This window comes from Myxine glutinosa, chromosome 1 (assembly GCF_964187855.1).
Source record: "Myxine glutinosa chromosome 1, kmMyxGlut1.1, whole genome shotgun sequence".
Taxonomy (NCBI): Eukaryota; Metazoa; Chordata; class Myxini; order Myxiniformes; family Myxinidae; genus Myxine; species Myxine glutinosa.
In genome coordinates, this window is record NC_136261.1 from 335,368,020 (window position 1) to 335,388,124 (window position 20,105).

Sequence of the window (20,105 nt, forward strand, 5' to 3'; positions counted from 1 at the left end):
AGCTACCTGTAGGTCCCGTGATGACATTCTGGGGTTCTTAGAGACTCCTTTCAGCATCTTGTGGTCTGCTCTCGGGCTGAATTGCTGGGGCGGCCTGGCCTGAACAAGTTGGCAGTTGTTTGGAATCTTCGCCACTTGCAGATGATCTTCTGTCGATGTTGACAGTCGATGTTCTGTTGACAGTCGAATAATTGATTTCAAATTGTTTGGAGATCTTTTTAAATCCCTTCCCAGACTCGTAGGCATTTATAACCTTCTTTCTGAAGGCCTCAGAGAGCTCTTTTGATCAAGGCATGGTGACGCCGCACGCTTCAACAACAAAGAGCAAACCAAACTAAATGTCTGAGGTTTAAATAAGACAGGTTCCTCCAAGATCCTCTCTAACGATGTTCTAATCATTTGCACCTGAGCTGGTACACCTGATTCTAATTTTAGGTATTTGAAGTAGTGATAAATGTAGAGGTTTACTTACTTTTTCCACATGCAAAATTTGCATGTATGTTTATTTAAATTATGCAATGGACTACAAAATGTAAATGTTTCATGATATTTGTTATATTATATCACCTTTATCTATCAATATTGTTGAAATGAAGATCAAATAGCTGTATGTTGAAATATGTTGAAAAAGTCAAAACTTTACATGGGGTGTACTTACTTTTTCACGTGACTGTATGTATATATATATATATAAGAAATATACAGGGTGAGTCAAAAGTAGCGCCCAATTTCTGTTTATGTATGTATGTATATATATATATATATATATATATATATATATATATATATATATATATATATATATATATATATATATATATATATATATATATACAGACTTGGCATTTAATATGGAATATTTTTTTTTTCTTGACTTGGGTTTACTTTCTTAACTCAGTATATCAATCTGGTGAGTTTCTTTTACACTTTGGTGATTTATTTGTTAAAAGAATCATGTCACTGATTGTCTGTCACAGCAAGAAGTCAACAACAGGATTATATCACAGGTGGCATGGCAAAATGTACGGACAGGTGCATTTGATGATTGGCTTCACAGTCAGGTATACAAGGGTTGTTGCGTTCTGTATTAGTGGAAAACAACTGCTGCACGTCTCCAAAAGTTATTGCCGCTTCCTCTGGAGATGGTCCGTCAACTCGACAATGCTGTTTGTCATGGAGTGGTGGCTTTACGAAATTACGGAATGAAACAGCGTGCTATTGCTCGGCAGTATGGCATCACTCAAGGTCAGGTGTCAAAGATCCTGAAACGAAATGCTCAGAGGGGTGTCCCTACTCCAATACCGAGGCCAGGACGTCCCCGCAGAACCACAAGGAGGGATGATCGCCAGCTGCACCGGTTAGTCCGCAATGGCCGTACCAAGTCAGCTAATCGGCTATGGCTGAGTGGCAGCAACTGACAAATGTGCCTGTATCCAGAAGGCTAGTCAACCAACGACTGGTTTAAGCAGGCTATCGTGCCAGGCGTCCCCTGAGAAAGCCACGCCTGACCAGACAACACTGCCAGTGCCGATTGCAGTGGGCCAGGGAGCACCGTCAATGGCAGCCAGGACACTGGAATCACGTGATCTTCAGTGACGAGTCTAGATTTCTGGTCTATCGTCAAGATGGCCGCGTCCGAGTGCGCAGACAAGTGCATGAAGCCTACAACAAAGATTGTATAGTGCCAAGAGTCCAAGCTGGAGGTGGTGGGGTGACCGTTTGAGCTGCTTTTCATGCAGGGGGCAAAACTGACCTGGTTGTTCTGAATGGAAACCTGAACCAGTTCAAGTACAGGGCCATTCTGGAAGAAACATTGCTTCCATTTGCTCGTGCAGCCTTTCGAGGAAACTTTGTCTTCCAAGATGACAATGCCCGGCCTCATCGTGCTCACATGATCCAACACTTTCTTGCTGACCGTGGTGTAGAGCATATGGAGTGGCCTGCTATGTCCCCGGATATGAATCCGATAGAGAACTTGTGGGCAGAATTAACGCGTCAAATCGACCACTTGGACCAGCAGCCGACCTCTGTGCGTGAATTGCAGCAGGCTATTGTCACTGCATGGCAAGCGATTCCTGTCCAAACCTTGGCAAATCTCGTGAACAGCATGCCTCAACGTGCACGTGCTCTCCTGAATGCTCGTGGGGGTTACACGAAGTACTGAACTGTAATTTTACTGTCCGTAATCCCAGTCGTAATTTAACTTTGTTTTTGTTAAAAAAAATTTTGGCTAACATGCAAAATAAAGAGAAACTTCTGGAAAACGTACAGAAGTTTAACACAGTACTGTCCGTGAATTGAGTTCGATATCAGTTTACATCACTTTCAAGGATCAATTTATTTGTTTCGAAATGTCAAATGTGGTTTTTGTTTCTTTTAAAGGTCACATTAACAAAATCTAGAATAATTTCAACATAATTCCAATGAACTTTTGGTTCTAAGACATCTTGAAAAGTAAGTTCACCCCCCCAAAAAAAATATTCCATATTAAATGCCAAGTCTGTATATATATATATATATATATATATATATATATATATATATATATATATATATATATATATATATATATATATATATTTCTGTCAGTTGATTGTTTGTTTGCCATTTGTATTACAGTGTACAAGAAGGTAGAAATAAATGAATGACATGTTTATCTAACCATTTATTCGGGGGGAAATTATTACGGAAGTGTACCAAGCTGTTATACTTGCAATTTTCAAAGTGCCCTCCCTCGTGATCGATGCACAATTGCAGCCGAGCAGGCACAGAGTGGCACACACGCTTGCAGAGTTTGATATTAATTTCCTCAAACTTTGCAGTGATTTGAGCCTTCAATTCCTGAATGGTACGAGGCTTTTCATGATAAACAAGGTCTTTCAAGAGCCCCCAAAGAAATAAATCTGGAGGTGTAAGGTCTGGGGAGTGTGCCGGCCACTCGATCGGACCGCAGCGGCCAATCCACTTTCCAGGAAAGTTTTCATCAAGCCATTGACGAACATGACGTCCATAATGAGGTGGAGCTCCATGTTGCTGGAAATAACAGTCCTGATCTTGGACCCTGGGCCAAAAGAAGGTTTGCAGCATATCCAGGTAAATTTCTGAAGTGACAGATCCTTCAAAGAAAAAGGGTCCAATTATCCCAAATGGAGATATGGCTGCCCAAACTGTCACGCCAGGTAAATTTACCTCGTCTCTCATCTGTCACTCTTGGGTTCTCCGCAGCCCAGTAGACACAATTGTGTCTGTTAATTGTGCCGTTAAGCTTAAAACATGCCTCATCTGACCACCAGATGTTGTCTAGCATTGTGTCCTCTTCGTCAAGTTTAGCTAAGAACTCTTCGCAAAATTGAAGATGGCGGTCGTCATCTCCATCATGAAGGGCATGCAGTAAGCGTGGAATGTAAGGTTTCCAGTTTTTCTGGTGAAGGATACGGATAACACTTGATTGGCTCACTTCCAACTCTGCAGATAAACGGCGAGTTGACTTTTGCGGACCTTGTTCCAGTCTCCTGATGGCTTCTTCAGCCTTAGCTACATTCGTTGCCGTTTTCGGACAACCGGACTTCTTTGCAGTGGCTACAGACGCTGTTGCTTCAAATTTCTCGACAATCAATCGTATGTTTCTTCCCTGGGGTGGGTTAATATCGAATTCCTGTGCCAAACACCGTGCCGCCATCGTTGGTTGTTCATTACATTTGTAGTAATGTTTCACGGCTGCAATGCGTTGATTCATTGAAAGGTAATTCATGGTTCAATTTGGTGCAAATTCAGTAACTTTCCAAACTCCCCGCAATAACATGCAAAACAAAAATAAAAATAAATAAATTAAGAAAATGAATAATCTGCAAGACAATTATTAACAACATGACATCCCAGAAAGAATCTGATAGCCGAAAAAACAAATCGGGCGCTACTTTTGATTCACCCTGTACACACACACGTACACACACGTACACACACACACACACACACACACACACACACACACACGTACAGTCACGTGAAAAAGTAAGGACACCCCATGTAAAGTTTTGACTTTTTCAACATATTTCAACATACAGCTATTTGATCTTCATTTCAACAATATTGATAGATAAAGGTGATATAATATAACAAATATCATGAAACATTTACATTTTGTAGTCCATTGTATAATTTAAATAAACATAAATGCAAATTTCGCATGTGGAAAAAGTAAGTACACCCCTACATTTATTTACTTCTTCAAATACCTAAAATTAGAATCAGGTGCACCAGCTCAGGTGCAAACGATTAGAACATCGTTAGAGAGGATCTTGGAGGAACCTGTCTTATTTAAACCTCAGACATTTCGTTTGGTTTGCTCTTTGTTATTGAAGTGTGCGGCGTCACCATGCTTAGATCAAAAGAGCGCTCTGAGGCCTTCAGAAAGAAGGTTATAGATGCGTACGAGTCTGGGAAGGGATTTAAAAAGATCTCCAAACAATTTGAAATCAATCATTCGACTGTCCAGAAGAGCATCTACAAGTGGAGAAGATTCCAAACAACTGCCAACTTGTTCAGGCCAGGCCGCCCCAGCAAGTTCAGCCCGAGAGCAGACCGCAAGATGTTGAAAGAAGTCTCCAAGAACCCCCAGAATGTCATCACGGGACCTACAGGTAGGTCTTGCCACTGTTGATGTCAAAGTGCACGAGTCTACCATTAGAAAGAGGCTGCACAAATTTGATCTACATGGGAGGTGTGCCAGGAGTAAACCTTTGTTGTCCAGAAAGAACATCAGGGCAAGACTAAAGTTTGCCAATGAACACCGAGGCAAAGACCAGCATTTCTGGAACAATGTGCTCTGGACAGATGATTCAAAGGTAGAGCTATTTGGCCACAGTACCAGAAGACATGTTTGGCGAAAACCAAAGACAGCATTTGACCACAATAACCTGATACGAACTGTAAAGCATGGTGGTGGAAATATTATGGTTTGGGGCAGCTTTTCTGCATCAGGGCCTGGGCAGCTCACCATCATGGAATCCACGATGAATTCTTCCTTGTACCAGAGGGTGCTTGAGGATAATGTAAGGCCATCTGTCGGAAAGTTGAAGCTCAACCGAAGGTGGACCTTGCAATATGACAATGACCCTAAACATACCCGTAAATCCACCAAGGAATGGCTGAAAAGAAAGAAATGGAGGGTTCTGGAATGGCCAAGTCAAAGCCCGGATGTAAATCCCATCGAGTTGTTGTGGGGGGATTTGAAACGAGCTGTGCATGCAAGAAACCCCTCAAACATCGCACAGCTGAAAGAATTCTGCATGGAGGACTGGGCAAAAATTTCTCCCAGTCGATGTCAGAGACTGGTAGACAGTTACAAGAAATGCCTACTTGAGGTTGTTTCTGCCAAAGGGGGCAATACCACCTATTAGAGCCAAGGGTGTACTTACTTTTTCCACATGCGAAATTTGCATTTATGTTTATTTAAATTATACAATGGACTACAAAATGTAAATGTTTCATGATATTTGTTATATTATATCACCTTTATCTATCAATATTGTTGAAATGAAGATCAAATAGCTGTATGTTGAAATATGTTGAAAAAGTCAAAACATTACATGGGGTGTACTTACTTTTTCACGTGACTGTAAATTATGTTTATGTGTGTGAGCGTTTTATTGAGTGTTTTATTGGTGAGTTTTATTTTGCAACAGGAATTAACTTTTCAAAATTTATTTGTTTCAAACGACTTCAAAATATACACGTCTTTTACCATATTGAATTATGCAGTTTATTCAACTTGCCAGTGCCAAAAACTATTAACCTTTCAAATACTTCCAAGTTTTGATATGCAATATGCATGCAGTAGAATTTTTATCTTCATCAATAACAAAGATGTAAAAGACTTGTGTAATTTTAATTGGCCTTGCTCAACATGAGAAACTTTTTGCATAGAGAAGACAGTTCAACAGTTGTTATTAAGGAGGAAGTGACAGAAACAATGGCAGGAAGACCCCGAGTCAATTATATGGTATTAATTGATAAGATAAAAACACAATTCTAGAACTTGAAATTATGGTACCTGGTTCCTCTGGCATACTTGTTTCCACGGAAGCACGGTCTCGGCTGGCATCCTCCTTGTCGAAGCAGCACCAGTAGTTGTGATACCTGTGACAGTGTGACATTAACATAATCGTAATGTTTCTGTCTTTGTAGCTCTCTCTCTCTCTCTCTCTCTCTCTCTCTCTCTGATATACATATATATATATATATATATATATATATATATATATATATATATATATATATATATATATATATATGTAAATATATGTTTATGTATATAATGACTCCTCCCATGTTATTCTCGCCAAATAAGTTGCATAAATCCTCCATGAAAAGCTACACTAAGGTATGCCTTTTGCCGTTTCAAACTCTACCCAAGTTCCTCTGCAGCTGAAGGACATTCACAGGTCGTACATACATGAGAATCCCAATGCTACACTCTACCCCTCAGCCGCTGAACCAGTTTCATCGCTTATTTGGGAGTCATCGGAAACAACATGAACAGAAACGCATAACTTTGAGACTCCCAAGCAAGTACCAAGTACCACATGCATATGTCAAAAGCAGTCAACAGAAATGAAAGAAAAGACAACTTTGATGTACTTTTGGCAAAACATTATGTGCCAACTCACTTGCTTTTTTACTAAATTTCCCAAATATTCTTTCCTGATTTTTTTTTTTAATGGGACCAACATTTTCAGAATTAGTCCTCGTTTAATTTAAGTATAATCTACAATTTACCTGTTTGTTAATGCTGCACAAAAAATGTGGGCAAAGTTCATTCTGACTGCATCCTATACTTATTCAACTTTGGCCCTTTTACGTTACATCTATATTATTATTATTATTATTATCATTATTATTATTATTATTATTATTATTATTATTATGTTATTACTCCCGCCAGGAAATAATGCATTCACTCGTGTCCGTGTGTGTGTGTGTGTGTGTTCGTGTGTTTGTGAACAAGATATCTGGAAAAGTTCTGAACGGATTTGGATGAAAGTTGGTGGGATGATTGCCCTTGGGATAAGGAAGAATTGATTAGTTTTTGGTGAAGTTCATGATATTATTCCCGATCCAGGAATTTTTTGAAGGATTTTTTTACCATTGGAAGATAGGGCTCATTTTTTTTTTAACATTATCTTCTATATATTCTATATTTAACATTGTGATATGAAAATAGTTTTCATATTTGTTGTAAATGTAGTTTAAACTCATGGTTATGCGTTAGAGCGGTGTATTTTTTTTTTAGCAGCGTCGTCTTCAATGTTCATTTTTTTTTCTCTCTAATAAAGACATATTCTATCATTTTAAAACCACCAAAGTGTGTATTAGGTTTCCCGTTTAATAAAATGTATCGTTTGATACGCATAATGCTTTAAAAGTGTTTTTTTTGTTTTGTTTTTTTTTACCTCAGAAGAGATATCAACATTTAGCTCAGCGAATGTCATTTGCGGTGTCAGTATTTGATGAACTTATAAAGACTTAGTTCCAGATTTGTCAATGGCTGAGGTATATTAACAAACGAATAAAACAGATTTGGCAAAATTCCAACTTTTTAAAAAAAGATCGCATATTCACCCAGGGTTGTGATTGGCTGAAGAAGAAGAAACCTCGCATGGGCTTCCCAGACCAAATAAATAATTCTGGTTCTGGCTCTGGGATTTTCAGGTTTATTACTCCCGCCAGGGAGTAATGCATTCGATTTTGTCCATCCGTGTGTGTGTGTGTGTTCGTATGTTCATGTGTTCGTGTGTTTGTGAACAAGATATCTGGAAAAGTTCTGAACGGATTTGGATGAAAGTTGGTGAGATGATTGCCCTTGGGATAAGGAAAAATTGATTAGTTTTTGGTGAAGCTCAGGATATTATACCGGATCCAGTAATTTTTTTTAGAAATTTTTTTGGGAAAGATGTTTTCTGTTTTACTGCATTAAAGCTTTTATTCTTATTCTTAAATGATGTTTTTCTCCTCTAATTCCGAGATATATCAAAATAAATTATCTGACAGTTAGGGCTTACTTTCTTTTTCATTTATTGTTTTGGGGAGAGGGGATGTTAAACAAAACGTATTATTCCAACTAAACCCACGGCGGGAGTATGCGCTCTACTGAGTGGCGTTCTAGTTGTTATATATTTTTATCCATCTATCTATCTTCTTCTTCTTCTATCTATATATATAAAAGAAAGTTTTTGTTTGTTTGTCTGCACACGCTAATCTCCTGAACGGTGAAAGATAAGAGGAAACCTCTGAAACAAAAAAATGTCAGGACGGGCCCCGGGAAAGTTATAGGCTCGGTGGCGAGGCCGGTGGAGGCTACCTCGGCCTGGCTGGGCCCATTTCGCAATTAAAAGCTGAGCTGAATTATAGTAGTCAATCTTCTACGGCCGCGAGTGAAAGCTGAATTATAGTAGTAAATGAACGAAATGCAGCCGCGGCCATGTAGTCAAACTCCGCTGAGTAAACTTACGCATCACTCCACGTGAGTCAGGGCCCGACAGAAGAAAGAACAAGGAATCGTTGAGCACTAACTGATATTGGGCTCGTGTCAGACCTATGTACAGAAGATTAAATTTATTCCAAAAGAACCCGGGCAACGCCGGGTGCATTCAGCTAGTATTATATAAAGCTAAACTATTTCCCTTCTAAATGTACTATGATGGTATGAGCCCGAAAGAAGATGTTGTGCCCCTCTCGGACAGATAAAATCACACACACATAAAGTTAAAGTCAGTTATATATTAGTATTTTGTTTAACAATGAAGTTGCAGTGTATACATGGGATAAATGTGTGTAGCGAGTGTGAGTTAGCATAAGTTCTGCTCTTTTCACTCTCTCTCTGCCTTTACTTTTCTGAAACACCTCGCAAACAAAAGACTTTTTCTGTTCTCCGACTGCCTAATCCTTCCGCACAGGGACGAACGCGGCTCCGCCAATCCGGTGCGACCACAGCAGGAGTGAAGCAATCTACGGTGGTCCAACAAATGCTGGGAATGCCTTGTACCAGCCTGAGCTTGGAAGAGGGGATAGAGCAAATAAAAAACGAAACACACTGGGCAGTTCAGGGCAGTTGGCCTGTTCAGCGTGTGAGCAGTCTGGTTTCTTTACATCTGAGCTCTTTGCCTTGGCAGGTCGTCTGTGCGGTCCGCTCGACATCAGCGGGGCCTCTCTCTCTCTCTTTTATTATCCTGACTTTATCTTTCTCCCATTCGCTTTCATTTATTCCTCCACACCTCACACATCACCCGTTTGATTTTCCACACGCGCACTTTTGCACAGATGCTTCTTCTTCCTCTTCTTCTTTCTCCCAATGGCTTTTACATTTACTGACACCCTCGCGGACCTGGCAGGCTTTCAGCATACCATTTCTACATTGCTTCTGGAACACCACACCCCCTCAAGTCAGAACGACATTTGCCGGAGCCACGCCAGTTACCACGTTGGGTCAACGGGCCTCCCGAGCTTCCCCTTGCCACCAGGAGCATGAACATGCCCCCCGAGCTTCCACAAGCGAAGGGAGGACAGGGCCACAAGATGGAGGCGAACTGAAACATCAAACAATGGGCCAATAACCTTGACAGATTATACACTGGTCTGCGTCATTTCAGAGGTCTAGGTTTTCTCAACGGTTCTTATATGCTTGTTGCATGCTGAATTTAGAAATGTATCTCATTTCGCTCAATCAGGTCAAGTTTTTATGCTATCTCAATTTTAAGGAAAAAAATAATCAAAATTTTTGTTTTTTTAATTAGCATTTTTTTTTATTCAAAATCAGATTTACATTGACAGAAAATGTACAAACTAATTGAAGGTGCGACCGGGGCATGTAGAGGTTTTCTCTTTCACACCCACTGCCTTATCACCTTTACACCCAATCTATACACAAAGAATTAAGTTAAGCACCCCCCCCGTTTTTTTACAACCTCGCACATTACAAGTTTGTTGTCGTCAAAACAGTGTAATATACCCATGATATTGCTATATTTTCTGGAGAAGTGATATTATGGTCACATAAAAACATAACAATCATGCCGTTTTCAATATTTTATTCTGAATAATTTAAGGTGAAATCTTTTGGGAATTTTAGGCATATTTTCACCTCAATTTAAGTATGGAGCTATAGGTCCATCACGGACAGTGTGGATGACGTTTATGTTTTCAAACGTACAGTCATTGTTCTGAGAAGACCTCTAGCGATCTTTGCGTCAATAACGTGTGTAGGACCCACGTGATCGGATCACTGACTCAGCCCTACGTCTCATAGACCCTGTAAGCCGTCGTATGCGTTGCTGTGGCAGGTTGAACCCCCTCGAGCACGTTTGGGACATGTTGGGACGACAAATTGCGAAGATGGTCCCTCCAATAGCCAATCTGGATGAATTGGAACGTGCATTACATCGGGAATGGAACAACCTGCCACAGCAACGCATACGACGGCTTACAGGGTCTATGAGACGTAGGGTTGAGTCAGTGATCCGATCACGTGGGTCCTACACACGTTATTGACGCAAAGATCGCTAGAGGTCTTCTCAGAACAATGACTGTACGTTAGAAAACATAAACGTCATCCACACTGTCCGTGATGGACCTATAGCTCCATACTTAAATTGAGGTGAAAATATGCCTAAAATTCCCAAAAAATTTCACCTTAAATTATTCAGAATAAAATATTGAAAACGGCATGATTGTTATGTTTTTATGTGACCATAATATCACTTCTCCGGAAAATATAGCAATATCATGGGTATATTACACTGTTTTGACGACAACAAACTTGTAATGTGCGAGGTTGTAAAAAAACGGGGGGGGGGTGCTTAACTTAATTCTTTGTGTATATCTGTGTTTATCTTTGGGATTCTGGATCCATGTATTGTAAAGGTGTCAAGTCATTGTTCTATGTTGTCTGAGGTGGGTATGTTCATGTAGTGGTAATGGGAAAATGAAAATATGTGCTTGTGAATGTCCTTGAATTGCTGGCAATGCCTTTCTTTGAATTTTACCACCATTTCTGTGTTTTAATATTCCTGCCATTTCTCACTGATTTTCTCCCTCGTAATTCCCCCAAACATTTCCTGCTCTTTCGCTTGGTTGCCTGTTTAATAAATTAATTAAACCTGACTTATCGTGCTTAGGTTTGATCTGGGATAGCACTTCCAGGGCGATTGGTCTGAGATTACAGATGATAATAGTAGCCCACGGAGAGCGGCACACGGCGTTGCTTCACTCAGCCAATTAGGCAGCCACCACGTAATCGCTGGAACAATTCCCTATCAACTTCATTCATCTCGCTGGTATGGTGAACTGACTTTGGGTACAAAGACTCGACCAGAGGTGAATGTTGTCGAATGAGCACGTGGTATTTTTATAGACACCAGGTTCGGAGTTGTCTGCTCATGCGGCCATCGCAATACTATACTGTTTTTTTGCTTGTAATTTTTTTTTCTATTACTGGTATTATGCAAAATGTATTACTCATGAAGATTCGCTATTGTACACTGCTCCTTTCCTATTCCATCTCCAGGTGCTGCATGACGTCATTGCCGGGTCCTCTTTGGATGCACACTGAAAGGGAGTACTCAGTTTTCACTTCATTTGTTTGTCTGTTTGTTTGCTTTCTTGTTTTCTTCTTGTACACCGCACCTTTCCTATGCCATCTCCAGGCGCTGCATAACGTCATTGCCGGGCACCGAAGGGGGTTCGGCAGTGACGCACACTGAAAGGGAGTACTCAGTTTTCACTCTGGTTGTTTTCTTGCTTTCTTGTTTTCTTGTTGTATACCGCACCTTTCCTATGCCATCCCCAGGTGCTGCATAACGTCATTGCCAGGCACCAAAGGGGGCTCGGCAGTGACGCACACTGAAAGTGAGTACTCAGTTTTCACTCTGGTTGTTGTACACTGCTCCTTTCCTATGCCATCTCCAGGCATTGCAAATCGTCATTGCTGGGCACCGAAGGGGGCTCGGCAGTGACGCACGCTGAAAGAGAGTACTCAGTTTTCACTCTGGTTGTTTGTTTGTTTGTTTTCTTGTTTTCTTGTTTTCTTGCTTTCTTGTTTGTTTGGTTGTCTGGGCGATATCTCAGCCATCCTTTGAGCTAGGAAGCTGAAATTTCGGCACAATAGTGAGCAAGTCCTTTGTCAAAAACGGTATTTTTTTTTTTGATTAATCAATAAATTGAGGAGTTATTTCATTATTAGCGATTAATTAAGTACTTATTTAATTAATCAAATTTCCTTTCTCTTCTGACCATTAACTCAGGCACCTTTTGAGTTAGGAAGCTGATATTTGGACATGCCAATGACCAGGTGATTTGGCTGCAAAGGATATTTTTGATTTATTAATTAATCAATTAATCGATTAATTATTTAATTATTCGATTAATGACCCAAAAATTTATTTTTTTTAAAGTTACAGATTCTGATGAAATAGTGGTAGTTTATGTGTTCTTTGACCAAATTGATTAATAATTTAATTTTTTTATGATTATTATTTATTTATTTTCATTATAAATCATTTCTTTATTTTCTTTCTCATTTGGCCAATATCTCAGGCACCTTTTGAGCTGGGAAGCTAATATTTGGACATGAGTGACCAAGTGATGTGGCTATCAAGGATATTTTTGATTTATTGATTAATCATTTCATCTGTTGATTATTTATTGATTAATCGATTAATTATTTATTGAGTAATCAATTAATTATTTAATTTTTTATAAATGACTTATTTAATTAAATTTCTAAAAGATACATCTTCGGATGAAGCACTAGTGGTTTAGTTATGCGATTAGCCAATTGATTATGAAAATATTTTGTGATAATCTTTTATTGATTTTAATTATACAATTAATCAATCAATTAGTGTACACCTCTCCCTCCCAATGCAGCCTCAATGAGCTGCACTGCAGCATATTTAATTATTTGGCATGGGGCGGTGTACTTTGAATGTATTATGAATTTGAACTTTGAATATATGTGTACTTGTTGTACACCGCACCTTTCCTATGCCATCTCCAGGCATTGCAAATCGTCATTGCTGGGCACCGAAGGGGGCTCGGCAGTGACGCACGCTGAAAGAGAGTACTCAGTTTTCACTCTGGTTGTTTTCTTGTTGTACACCGCACCTTTCCTATGCCATCTCCAGGCATTGCAAATCGTCATTGCTGGGCACCGAAGGGGGCTCGGCAGTGACGCACGCTGAAAGAGAGTACTCAGTTTTCACTCTGGTTGTTTTCTTGTTGTACACCGCACCTTTCCTATGCCATCTCCAGGCATTGCAAATCGTCATTGCTGGGCACCGAAGGGGGCTCGGCAGTGACGCACGCTGAAAGAGAGTACTCAGTTTTCACTCTGGTTGATTTCTTGTTTTCTTTCTTTCTTGGTTGTCCGGACGATATCTCAGCCATCCTTTGAGCTAGGAAGCTGAAATTTCGGCACAGTAGTGAGCAAGTCCTTTGTCAAATACGGTATTTTTTGTTTTTTGAATAATCAATTAATTGAGGAGTTATTTAATTATTAGCGTTTAATTAAGTACTTATTTAATTAATTAAATTTCATTTCTCTTCTGACCATTATTAACTCAAGCACCTTTTGAGTTAGGAAGCTGATATTTGGACATGCCAATGACCGGGTGATTTGGCTGCAAAGGATATTTTTGATGTATTAATTAATCAATTAATCGATTAATTATTTAATTATTTGATTAATGACCAAAAATTTTTTTTTTTTTAAGTTACAGATTCTGATGAAATAGTGGTAGTTTATGTGTTCTCTGACCAAATTGATTAATAATTTAATTTTTTTATGATTATTGTACACCGCTCCTTTCCTATGCCATCTCCAGGCATTGCAAATCGTCATTGCCGGGCACCAAAGGGGGCTCGGCAGTGACGCACGCTGAAAGAGAGTACTCAGTTTTCACTCTGGTTTCTTGTTTTCTTGCTTTCTTGGTTGTCCGGGCGATATCTCAGCCATCCTTTGAGCTAGGAAGCTGAAATTTCGGCACAGTAGTGAGCAAGTCCTTTGTCAAATACGGTATTTTTTGTTTTTTGAATAATCAATTAATTGAGGAGTTATTTAATTATTAGCGTTTAATTAAGTACTTATTTAATTAATTAAATTTCATTTCTCTTCTGACCATTATTAACTCAGGCACCTTTTGAGTTAGGAAGCTGATATTTGGACATGCCAATGACCAGGTGATTTGGCTGCAAAGGATATTTTTGATTTATTAATTAATCAATTAATCGATTAATTATTTAATTATTCGATTAATGACAAAAAAATTTTTTTTTTTTTAATTACAGATTCTGATGAAATAGTGGTAGTTTATGTGTTCTCTGACCAAATTGATTAATAATTTAATTTTTTTATGATTTTTTTTTTTTTTTCATTATTAATCATGTATTTATTTTCTTTCTCATTTGGCCAATATCTCAGGCATCTTTTGAGCTGGGAAGCTAATATTTGGACATGAGTGACCAAGTGATGTGGCTATGAAGGATATTTTTGATTTATTGATTAATCATTTAATCTATTAATTATTTATTGATTAATCGATTAATTATTTATTGAGTAATCAATTAATTATTTAATTTTTTATAAATGACTTATTTAATTAAATTTCTAAAAGATACATCTTCAGATGAAGCACTAGTGGTTTAGTTATGCGATTAGCCAATTGATTATGAAAATATTTTGTGATAATCTTTTATTGATTTTAATTATACAATTAATCAATCAATTAGTGTACACCTCTCCCTCCCAATGCAGCCTCAATGAGCTGCACTGCGGTATTGCCGGGCGCCGGAGGCGCCCCGGCAATGCCGCGCTGCAGCATATTTAATTATTTGGCATGGGGCGGTGTACTTTGAATGTATGTGTACTTGTTATTTATTTATTTTCATTATTAATCATTTATTTATTTTCTTTCTCATTTGGCCAATATCTCAGGCACCTTTTGAGCTGGGAAGCTAATATTTGGACATGAGTGACCAAGTGATGTGGCTATCAAGGATATTTTTGATTTATTGATTAATCATTTCATCTATTAAGTATTTATTGATTAATCGATTAATTATTTATTGAGTAATCAATTATTTAATTTTTTATAAATGACTTATTTAATTAAATTTCTAAAAGATACATCTTCGGATGAAGCACTACTGGTTTAGTTATGCGATTAGCCAATTGATTATGAAAATATTTTGTGATAATCTTTTATTGATTTTAATTATACAATTAATCAATCAATTAGTGTACACCTCTCCCTCCCAATGCAGCCTCAATGAGCTGCACTGCGGTATTGCCGGGTGCCGGAGGCGCCCCGGCAATGCCGCGCTGCAGCATATTTAATTATTTGGCATGGGGCGGTGTACTTTGAATGTTTCTGTACTTGTTGTACACCGCTCCTTTCCAATGCCATCTCCAGGCATTGCAAATCGTCATTGCCGGGCACCAAAGGGGGCTCGGCAGTGACGCACGCTGAAAGAGAGTACTCAGTTTTCACTCTGGTTTCTTGTTTTCTTGCTTTCTTGGTTGTCCGGGCGATATCTCAGCCATCCTTTGAGCTAGGAAGCTGAAATTTCGGCACAGTAGTGAGCAAGTCCTTTGTCAAATACGGTATTTTTTGTTTTTTGAATAATCAATTAATTGAGGAGTTATTTAATTATTAGCGTTTAATTAAGTACTTATTTAATTAATTAAATTTCATTTCTCTTCTGACCATTATTAACTCAGGCACCTTTTGAGTTAGGAAGCTGATATTTGGACATGCCAATGACCAGGTGATTTGGCTGCAAAGGATATTTTTGATTTATTAATTAATCAATTAATCGATTAATTATTTAATTATTCGATTAATGACAAAAAAATTTTTTTTTTTTAAGTTACAGATTCTGATGAAATAGTGGTAGTTTATGTGTTCTCTGACCAAATTGATTAATAATTTAATTTTTTTATGATTATTATTTATTTATTTTCATTATTAATCATTTATTTATTTTCTTTCTCATTTGGCCAATATCTCAGGCACCTTTTGAGCTGGGAAGCTAATATTTGGACATGAGTGACCAAGTGATGTGGCTATCAAGGATATTTTTGATTTATTGATTAATCATTTCATCTATTAAGTATTTATTGATTAATCGATTAATTATTTATTGAGTAATCAATTAATTATTTAATTTTTTATAAATGACTTATTTAATTAAATTTCTAAAAGATACATCTTCGGATGAAGCACTACTGGTTTAGTTATGCGATTAGCCAATTGATTATGAAAATATTTTGTGATAATCTTTTATTGATTTTAATTATACAATTAATCAATCAATTAGTGTACACCTCTCCCTCCCAATGCAGCCTCAATGAGCTGCACTGCGGTATTGCCGGGCGCCGGAGGCGCCTCGGCAATGCCGCGCTGCAGCATATTTAATTATTTGGCATGGGGCGGTGTACTTTGAATGTATGTGTACTTGTTTTCTTTCTTTCTTGGTTGTCCGGACGATATCTCAGCCATCCTTTGAGCTAGGAAGCTGAAATTTCGGCACAGTAGTGAGCAAGTCCTTTGTCAAATACGGTATTTTTTGTTTTTTGAATAATCAATTAATTGAGGAGTTATTTAATTATTAGCGTTTAATTAAGTACTTATTTAATTAATTAAATTTCATTTATCTTCTGACCATTATTAACTCAGGCACCTTTTGAGTTAGGAAGCTGATATTTGGACATGCCAATGACCAGGTGATTTGGCTGCAAAGGATATTTTTGATTTATTAATTAATCAATTAATCGATTAATTATTTAATTATTCGATTAATGACAAAAAATTTTTTTTTTTTTAAGTTACAGATTCTGATGAAATAGTGGTAGTTTATGTGTTCTCTGACCAAATTGATTAATAATTTAATTTTTTTATGATTATTATTTATTTATTTTCATTATTAATCATTTATTTATTTTCTTTCTCATTTGGCCAATATCTCAGGCACCTTTTGAGCTGGGAAGCTAATATTTGGACATGAGTGACCAAGTGATGTGGCTATCAAGGATATTTTTGATTTATTGATTAATCATTTCATCTATTAAGTATTTATTGATTAATCGATTAATTATTTATTGAGTAATCAATTAATTATTTAATTTTTTATAAATGACTTATTTAATTAAATTTCTAAAAGATACATCTTTGGATGAAGCACTACTGGTTTAGTTATGCGATTAGCCAATTGATTATGAAAATATTTTGTGATAATCTTTTATTGATTTTAATTATACAATTAATCAATCAATTAGTGTACACCTCTCCCTCCCAATGCAGCCTCAATGAGCTGCACTGCGGTATTGCCGGGCGCCGGAGGCGCCCCGGCAATGCCGCGCTGCAGCATATTTAATTATTTGGCATGGGGCGGTGTACTTTGAATGTATGTGTACTTGTTGTACACCGCTCCTTTCCTATGCCATCTCCAGGCATTGCAAATCGTCATTGCCGGGCACCAAAGGGGGCTCGGCAGTGACGCACGCTGAAAGAGAGTACTCAGTTTTCACTCTGGTTTCTTGTTTTCTTGCTTTCTTGGTTGTCCGGGCGATATCTCAGCCATCCTTTGAGCTAGGAAGCTGAAATTTCGGCACAGTAGTGAGCAAGTCCTTTGTCAAATACGGTATTTTTTGTTTTTTGAATAATCAATTAATTGAGGAGTTATTTAATTATTAGCGTTTAATTAAGTACTTATTTAATTAATTAAATTTCATTTCTCTTCTGACCATTATTAACTCAGGCACCTTTTGAGTTAGGAAGCTGATATTTGGACATGCCAATGACCAGGTGATTTGGCTGCAAAGGATATTTTTGATTTATTAATTAATCAATTAATCGATTAATTATTTAATTATTCGATTAATGACAAAAAAATTTTTTTTTTTTTAATTACAGATTCTGATGAAATAGTGGTAGTTTATGTGTTCTCTGACCAAATTGATTAATAATTTAATTTTTTTATGATTTTTTTTTTTTTTTCATTATTAATCATGTATTTATTTTCTTTCTCATTTGGCCAATATCTCAGGCATCTTTTGAGCTGGGAAGCTAATATTTGGACATGAGTGACCAAGTGATGTGGCTATGAAGGATATTTTTGATTTATTGATTAATCATTTAATCTATTAATTATTTATTGATTAATCGATTAATTATTTATTGAGTAATCAATTAATTATTTAATTTTTTATAAATGACTTATTTAATTAAATTTCTAAAAGATACATCTTCAGATGAAGCACTAGTGGTTTAGTTATGCGATTAGCCAATTGATTATGAAAATATTTTGTGATAATCTTTTATTGATTTTAATTATACAATTAATCAATCAATTAGTGTACACCTCTCCCTCCCAATGCAGCCTCAATGAGCTGCACTGCGGTATTGCCGGGCGCCGGAGGCGCCCCGGCAATGCCGCGCTGCAGCATATTTAATTATTTGGCATGGGGCGGTGTACTTTGAATGTATGTGTACTTGTTGTACACCGCTCCTTTCCTATGCCATCTCCAGGCATTGCAAATCGTCATTGCCGGGCACCAAAGGGGGCTCGGCAGTGACGCACGCTGAAAGAGAGTACTCAGTTTTCACTCTGGTTTCTTGTTTTCTTGCTTTCTTGGTTGTCCGGGCGATATCTCAGCCATCCTTTGAGCTAGGAAGCTGAAATTTCGGCACAGTAGTGAGCAAGTCCTTTGTCAAATACGGTATTTTTTGTTTTTTGAATAATCAATTAATTGAGGAGTTATTTAATTATTAGCGTTTAATTAAGTACTTATTTAATTAATTAAATTTCATTTCTCTTCTGACCATTATTAACTCAGGCACCTTTTGAGTTAGGAAGCTGATATTTGGACATGCCAATGACCAGGTGATTTGGCTGCAAAGGATATTTTTGATTTATTAATTAATCAATTAATCGATTAATTATTTAATTATTCGATTAATGACAAAAAAATTTTTTTTTTTTAAATTACAGATTCTGATGAAATAGTGGTAGTTTATGTGTTCTCTGACCAAATTGATTAATAATTTAATTTTTTTATGATTTTGTACACCGCTCCTTTCCTATGCCACCTCCAGGCATTGCAAATCGTCATTGCCGGGCACCGAAGGGGGCTCGGCAGTGACGCACGCTGAAAGAGAGTACTCAGTTTTCACTCTGGTTTCTTGTTTGTTTTCTTGTTTGTTTTCTTGTTTGTTTTCTTTCTTGTTTTCTTGGTTGTCCGGGCGATATCTCAGCCATCCTTTGAGCTAGGAAGCTGAAATTTCGGCACAGTAGTGAGCAAGTCCTTTGTCAAATACGGTATTTTTTGTTTTTTGAATAATCAATTAATTGAGGAGTTATTTAATTATTAGCGTTTAATTAAGTACTTATTTAATTAATTAAATTTCATTTCTCTTCTGACCATTATTAACTCAGGCACCTTTTGAGTTAGGAAGCTGATATTTGGACATGCCAATGACCAGGTGATTTGGCTGCAAAGGATATTTTTGATTTATTAATTAATCAATTAATCGATTAATTATTTAATTATTCGATTAATGACAAAAAAATTTTTTTTTTTAAAGTTACAGATTCTGATGAAATAGTGGTAGTTTATGTGTTCTCTGACCAAATTGATTAATAATTTAATTTTTTTATGATTATTATTTATTTATTTTCATTATTAATCATTTATTTATTTTCTTTCTCATTTGGCCAATATCTCAGGCACCTTTTGAGCTGGGAAGCTAATATTTGGACATGAGTGACCAAGTGATGTGGCTATCAAGGATATTTTTGATTTATTGATTAATCATTTCATCTATTAATTATTTATTGATTAATCGATTAATTATTTATTGAGTAATCAATTAATTATTTAATTTTTTATAAATGACTTATTTAATTAAATTTCTAAAAGATACATCTTCGGATGAAGCACTAGTGGTTTAGTTATGCGATTAGCCAATTGATTATGAAAATATTTTGTGATAATCTTTTATTGATTTTAATTATACAATTAATCAATCAATTAGTGTACACCTCTCCCTCCC

At 37.1% G+C, this 20,105-nt stretch overlaps 1 protein-coding gene across 3 annotated transcripts in view; it reads right to left on the minus strand.

Moving 5' to 3' along the window:
- Positions 1 to 20,105, minus strand: part of LOC137412292 (protocadherin 18) — a 108,297-nt gene that overhangs the window by 8,422 nt on the left and 79,770 nt on the right. For all 3 annotated transcript variants that reach the window (XM_078769785.1, XM_068097559.2, XM_068097565.2), the window contains one exon: positions 6,053 to 6,138. In XM_078769785.1, the coding sequence (XP_078625911.1) occupies positions 6,053 to 6,138 (86 nt within the window). The remainder of the gene's footprint in view (positions 1 to 6,052; positions 6,139 to 20,105) is intronic.